This window comes from Bactrocera latifrons, unplaced genomic scaffold, assembly GCF_001853355.1.
Source record: "Bactrocera latifrons isolate USDA-ARS-PBARC rearing strain unplaced genomic scaffold, ASM185335v1 scaffold_49, whole genome shotgun sequence".
Classification (NCBI taxonomy): domain Eukaryota; kingdom Metazoa; phylum Arthropoda; class Insecta; order Diptera; family Tephritidae; genus Bactrocera; species Bactrocera latifrons.
Window position 1 is genome coordinate 11,139 of NW_017537145.1, and position 6,901 is coordinate 18,039.

The following is a 6,901-nucleotide window of genomic DNA, read 5'->3' on the forward strand; positions in this document are numbered from 1 at the left end:
GTTTAAATTAATAAATAAGTAATAAAAATAATTAAATTGGGAATATATAATGAAAAAATTATAAATTATTGCTTTCTACCTTATGTGCTTTTCATACAACAGCGATTGTATGAAAGAAAAGCTTAAGCCGGTTTGAGAGAATATTAAATAAATAAAATAGCAAAATTCCTTGATGACTTTTCGCCAGCGTATTTTCCTATTGCAAATCAAAATCACAAATAATGCAAAAACAAACAAAAAAAATTGTTTTTTTTGACATTTCTATTCGTATTAATTTATTTCGGTGTACAATTTCATCGTTTTCGTATTTTTGGTATACTTAACTTCATTCGTATTACTTAAAACATAAACTAATAATAATAAAGTTATAAATTGCACTAGTTTATAAATAAAAATTTTATTTAAAAAATTATAATTTTATAAAATAAGCGTGTGTAAAATAATACAAAATAATGAAATATTATTTTTCAAACAATTTTACTTGCGAAAGCTTCTAAAAGGAGGAAGTTAGACAAAAGCGTATAAGCGCAAATCACTTAAAAAGCTATGATTATGTCTAAAAAATAATCGCTGTAAAATAGTGTTAAATAATCTTTATTAATTTTTAGCTTAAAAAACTCTACTTATATTGTATTTATGATGAAGTAATGTACAAAAGGTGGTACAAAATTATAATTACAATTAATTAGTAAGCTTATTACAGAGTGAACTTATAATGCGCCTAAAAGCAGACTAAAATATAAAATAACAGCATTTGAACATATAAATACTAAAAACTTATATTGTGTATAATTGAAAGCTCAAAATAATTAAATAATTTTTTAAATTGTTATATTTTGTATTATTTTATAGAAATATTTATATTTTTCTTTACTTTTCACGACTTTGAATACTTCTAAAGCATTTTATTAATTCAAAGTACCAGCAAGTTTCTTTAAATTACTCAAAGTATTTAATAATATGACAAGCGCCTGCAGAAATTCTTTAATAAAAACTTGTTTTTAATAAAAAACGAATTGCTTTAGTTTTCGAGATTGATCCCGAAATTTCGGAATTTTTGTTTAAGCATTTTAGTTATTAATTGTAATTGTAATACCGAAATTTTCGAGATTTTCAGTTTAAACGCTTTTATTTACTGTCTATAGGCATTGCTTCTTAAAAATTTGTTTTTAATACACAACTTGGTACTAGGATTGGTCCCGAAATTTCGGGATTTTCAAATTTAGTATTGTTTTGCTAATTATTTACACACTTTCTCAATTTACCATGTAAATACAAAAATTCTTATAAAAACAAAAAAAAAAACAAAATTATAAAAAATTTTGATTTATGGTTTTCGGCATCAAACCCGAAGTTTCGGGGCTAGGAAAAGTTGAAAATGTGATGTAAATACCGAAATTCATTTACAAAAATTTGCTTTAATGAAAAATTTGGTATTAAATTTCGTTATTTTCATGTTTCGGGGTTTTTATTATTTTTTTTTTTGAAACTATAAATTTTTTTAATACACAATCGGCAAATGAGGTCGAGTGAAATTCATCGAAATTTTTGGTATTTGAATTATAATGAACCAGTTTGAATTATGGGATCATGAACTACTGCAATTACTTCCTAAAAATTTGTTTTTAATGCAAAGTTTGGTACCGGGAACGGTCCCGAAATTTCGGGATTTTCTAGTTTAGCGTTTCTTTACTAATTCTTACACCAAAAATTAAAAAAAAACCTTATAAAAATAATTTCTATTGAGTAATTTAGTATTATGGTTTTCGGGATCAACCCCGAAATTTCGGGATTATGAATAGTTGCAAATGACATGTAAATACCGAGATTTATTCATAAAAATTAGCTTTAATGAAAAATTTAGTATCATTATTTTCGGGATCCATCGCGAAATTTTGTTATCAATAGAGAATTCCAACCGTTACTGCGGCTTAAAGATCCCTCTGCGGTCATAAGCAGTCCGAACAAACTGCTGAAGTTACTACTTTTGGACTCTTATATTATATTATATAAAATTACAGTACTACTCTGTACAATTTGTATAGAATTTTGAATAGCACGTTTTAAGGGACTTGGTTATATTCAGCTCAGGCAGTATTGACACTTCTCAAAGTTAAAATTTTTAACTTCCTCCCTTAACCTCTATTGCTGCGCAGTTCTGAAAATTCTATGAAAGACCTTTTTTTGTGATCGTGAAAAAATTTTTATGAATTATTATTTTTTATTTTTTGCTTTTACATTAATTTTGAATTAGCATACATCATTGAATATAAGCAGATATTTCATAAAAAATATATTTATTTAAATCGATTTTGTATAACTTAATTGAGGAGATGCTGCTATTTTCTAAAACTATAATTAATAACTAAAAACAACAAAAAATAATTTACCCTAACGACTCACAACCGTTCTGGGGTGAAAAATACGTATTATGCGAATATTTGAAATTCGAAATCGAATTCCAAAATCGTAATAAAAATTAATTATTTGAGTAATACTAAGCGTTTACGTATTATTATTTATATATACACTAAATATGCTAATTTTGAAGTTTTAAAACAAAATTTACAAAAATTTTAATTAATATAAATGTGAAAAAATATACAAAACATTACTGAGTATAAAGAAAAATTTACAAATTACTTTTCAGTACAAAAAACAAATGTTCAAAATACTTTTCAGTACAAAAAAAATATTACAAAATACTAGTGAGGGCATATTTGGAACACCGCATGGTTTGTTTAGTTTGTGTGGCAACTTTAGTGTGGGTGTTCTGTTACTAGTTCAGCGCAATTGTGTGTGTGTCAAGACATAACTCAAAATGCTGCTGTGTGTGTTTTTTGGCATGCATGTATGTATGTATGCTTACACAAATAACACAACTTGTCTTTTTCATTTTATTAAATATTATTTAAATATTTCTCAAAAAATCTTTACTTTGCCGAATACAAAGTCTAATGCAGCTACTCTTACTAAGTGATTAACGCTTGCGGTCTTACTTGCGCTTCCGCGTTTATTTTATTTTTTACTGTTATTGTTGCCTACTGGTACACTTAACGCTACTGTGTACTTTGCTTCATCTGCTTATGCTGTTTTTTTTTTTAGTTTGTATGTATGTACGCATTTAAATTATGATTATACTATATACTATATATGTATGCATGTATATTACTATTATTTATTATATGCTTGTTGTATTTGTATATACTATATATGTATTTCGAATGGAAAAATTATGCATGTGAGACTACGTTTAAGCCAAGTAAAGAAACGCCAAAAGTGTGCATACATATAGATGTACGTATGTATGTATGTATGTAAGCAGAGCGCAGTAAAAGCAGCAAAATCACATGCTTGCCACTAAGTCTTGCGCACAAGCCGACCTCAATAGATATCATTCTCATCCCAATCCACCGATTGCAACACCAATTTGTCCAACTCCTTCGAATCGCCAGAGCTGCTGTTGCGCCGTCGCCGCTTACGATGCAACTGCGTCCACTTCTTGTTCAATTGCGCCATTTGTGGCGCCGCAAACATCGCGGCCGCTGCGGCGCTCAGCTTGGTCGGCGTTATGGCGCTAGCAAAGCTACTGCTGCTCGGCGTCAGCGTCGTCGTTGGCGGCGTATTGATGTTGAAGATCTCGCGATTCTGAAAGAGTTTTTTGCGCGTCGGTGGCGGTGGCGCTGTGGCGGCGCGGCGTGTACGTGTGGCGTGCGACGGCGGTGGTGGTATGTGCGCACGCGCATACTGTTGCAATGGTGTATCGACATATGGTGGTGGCGGTGTGATCATCGCCAGCGAGGAATCGTCCAACTCCAGCTCGTCATCGTAGTCGTCGTTGGAGTCGTCTTCGGACAGATCGAATGTGAAATTTGGATAGGAATGTGGCAGATATTCGCTGCAATTGTTGTAGCGGTCGTCATCGTCACCGTTATCATTGACGCACATGGTGCGTGCCGTTGCTGCGCGGCCACCCTCACATTCGGGTGAGGTTGATATGAAGTGTGCGGTTGGTGATTTCGGTTGTACGGGTGTGGCTGGCACGGATTTGGCGAGCGTGCTGGTGCGCACTTTGACGCATGCGTTACGCGTGTCGGCACTTGTTGTTGTTACTGCTGCTGCTGCATGTGTTGGCTTTGTTGTTGCGTCATTAGTAGTAGCGCTTGCTTGCTGCATTGCTGCTCTGGTGTTAACTGTTGCTCCTGCTCCTGCTGCTGTTGTTGCGGTTGTTGTTGTTGTTTTAATTAATGGCATCGATTTGGTATTACATATCAATCAATCACGGTAAATGTAACTACAATTCTTGGGGCTCTCCTGCGGACTAGGACTGCTGGAAGGTGGCGCTGGACTAGAACTACTATTTGACATCACCGGCGATGAACCGGAACTGGAGTGTTGTGCTGGACTATTCGAACGGTGCTGAGTTACTATATTGTGATGAGATGTAGAGAAGAAATTCATTTAAAACTTTTTCAAATCAAACAAAATTTCATAAAGCTAGCATTGGAGTTAGCAAACTAGTTTAGTAGGAAAGTTGGTTCGAGTTACATAACAGCTAACACCTTAGAGACGAGCGAGTGGTTTTGACAATTAAATGCAAAGTGGGAATTATGTTACATAAGGGATGTTTTTACTTCACATACATATGAAATTGTTTGATGTTTGAGCATACCTAAGCTAATTCAGCTAATAAGTTTTGAATTTAAAAAAAATTTTATCGGTTACTGAAGTCTCTCAGTTTTAATTTCCACATAATTTGGAAATGCTTGTCATATTCTTGTCAAATATAGTTCCTCTCCATATATAGAAGATTATTAAAATAGTGGAAAATTTTGCGAGTGTCAATTGAAAAGTCCCCGACCTGACACATAGATGGCGCCACTATAGTTAAGCCCATACGATTTTTAATTAGCCTCAGTTATCGGATCATTACTTTGCAATTTATATCATTTTGAGTGAAGCAACTTCCGTTTTTGTGAAGAATTAGATAAAAACGAATCTCGCGGTTTGATAAAATATTACTTTTTGCAGTGATAAAATACTGTTGAAGTAAAAAGTTGTCGTCATGACGAGTTTCCGGATTCGTTGTAGTTTTTGTAATGGTCTTCGCCAACGTCAAGGCCCCAGGAAAGTCAATCATACGATCCTCAAAGAAGTTTTTTAGCGGAAAAATATCAAAAAAGTCTACAAAATAGTTTTAGATGTCCTTCAAGTGAAATTGTGCGTGATAGCAGACGCTTTAAAGATATCAACTGAACGTGTACAGCATATCCTTCACAAATATTTGTGTATGAGAAAGCGCTGTTCAAAGTGGATGCTGCGCGTGCTTCTTTTTGACCAAAAACAACGACGAATAGATGATTCGAAGTTTGAAGATTTTGAAGCGTAATAAAGCCGAGCTTTTGCATCGATATTTGGCAATGGAAGAGCATGGCTCCATTATTTCAGTTCGAAGACCAATCGGCAGTCGTCCGGGTGAACTGCACACGGTGAACCCGCTCCTAAGCGTGGAAAAACGCACCACTAGAGGGCTGACAAGGTTATTGGGTCTGTATTTTGATATGTGCATAGAATAATTGACTACCTTGAAAATGGAAGGGCTATCAACAGTGACTCTTTCATAGCGTTATTTGATCGTTTAAAGGACGAAATCGACAAAAGCCACCCGCATTTGAAGAAAAGGCAGCGAAAACGATGGCAAAAATCTATAAATTGGGCCTCCAATTACTTCCGCATCTACCGTATTCTCCAGTAAGGCTTCTAGTGACTATTTCTTGTGCTGAGCTTTCAAAAGAATGCTCGCTACGAAGAAATTTTCGTCGATTGAGGGGGTGATCGCAGAAAATGAGAAAAATTTTGAAGCAAAGGACTATACATATTATAAAAATCGTATTGAAAATTTGGGGGCCTCTATAATCAGTGCATCATCCTTGAAGGAATCTATGTTGGATAAAACAACAAGTTGTGCCAAAACAACGTGGACTTTTCATTTGACCTCTTATTATCTCGAATATACCGAACTGTAGCTAAATTATTCAAATCGGTTCGTGAATCTTACAGTCATATTTGACAACTTTTTAATTTAGTCAATTACCTAACTGTCTTAGCTAATTGAAACGATTATTAGTTTTCAATTGCAAATAAATTTTCTATTCAATTAATACTCGTTCATACAAACATTCAAATATATACTGAAGGAAAGTACCAAGTGATTTAGGAGTGATAATTTATGGAGTTTCGGAGTTTTGTGAATTGTTTTTAGTTCAATTTTCTTTCAATTAACAAATCAATTTAGTAAATTAATTGATTTTGTCAAATTAACTCCATTTAGGTAACTGGTATTTTTTAAAAGTATGATTTTCAATAAGACAATAGTTTTTTAGAAGTTGATCTTTTTGACAGCTATTACTAAATTCATACTCAGTTTGGTTGACCATTTCATAATGAACAAACTTACTTCGGAACAATCTTGTAAATTGTGAGGATTTATTACTAAATAATGGTTCAGTTCGCTGCGTTCAATATACGGCATAATTACCCAGCAGGATTGGTGTTCGAGCAACTTTGGTTCATACTGTTTGGGGAGCATTGGTGCATATTTTTTCAAAAATGAAACCGGCCATAACATTACAGTCAATGGGGAATACTATAGAGCCATGAATAATGATATTTTAGAGTCTGAGTTGTAGAATGTTGCTATGGACGACCTTTGGTACGTACTACATTACGTATAACCAACTGAATAAAAAATTATTGAATTAAGCTTTTACGTTACCTCGTATCATTTATATTTTATCAAATTTATTTATTTATACTCTCGCAACAAAGTTGCTAAAGAGAGTATTATAGTTTTGTTCACATAACGGTTGTTTGTAAGTCCTAAAACTAAAAGAGTCAGATA

General features: G+C 33.2%; 2 protein-coding genes across 2 annotated transcripts in view; both read right to left on the bottom strand.

Moving 5' to 3' along the window:
- Positions 1-2,642: 2,642 nt before the first annotated feature.
- LOC108973565 lies at positions 2,643-4,279 on the bottom strand. The gene has a single exon (XM_018940917.1). The coding sequence runs from the start codon at positions 4,252-4,254 to the stop codon at positions 3,385-3,387; it is 870 nt and encodes a 289-aa protein (XP_018796462.1). The 5' UTR covers positions 4,255-4,279; the 3' UTR covers positions 2,643-3,384.
- Positions 4,190-6,901, bottom strand: part of LOC108973563 (semaphorin-1A) — a 458,547-nt gene continuing 455,835 nt past the window's right edge. Inside the window, exon 22 of the mRNA XM_018940915.1 lies at positions 4,190-4,427. Within this exon, the coding sequence (XP_018796460.1) occupies positions 4,276-4,427 (152 nt within the window). The 3' untranslated portion in view covers positions 4,190-4,275. The remainder of the gene's footprint in view (positions 4,428-6,901) is intronic.

Coding starts and splice junctions, on each gene's coding strand:
- LOC108973565 (XM_018940917.1), bottom strand. CDS start 4,254: ATGCCATTAATTAAAACAACAACAACAACCGCAACAACAGCAGCAGGA.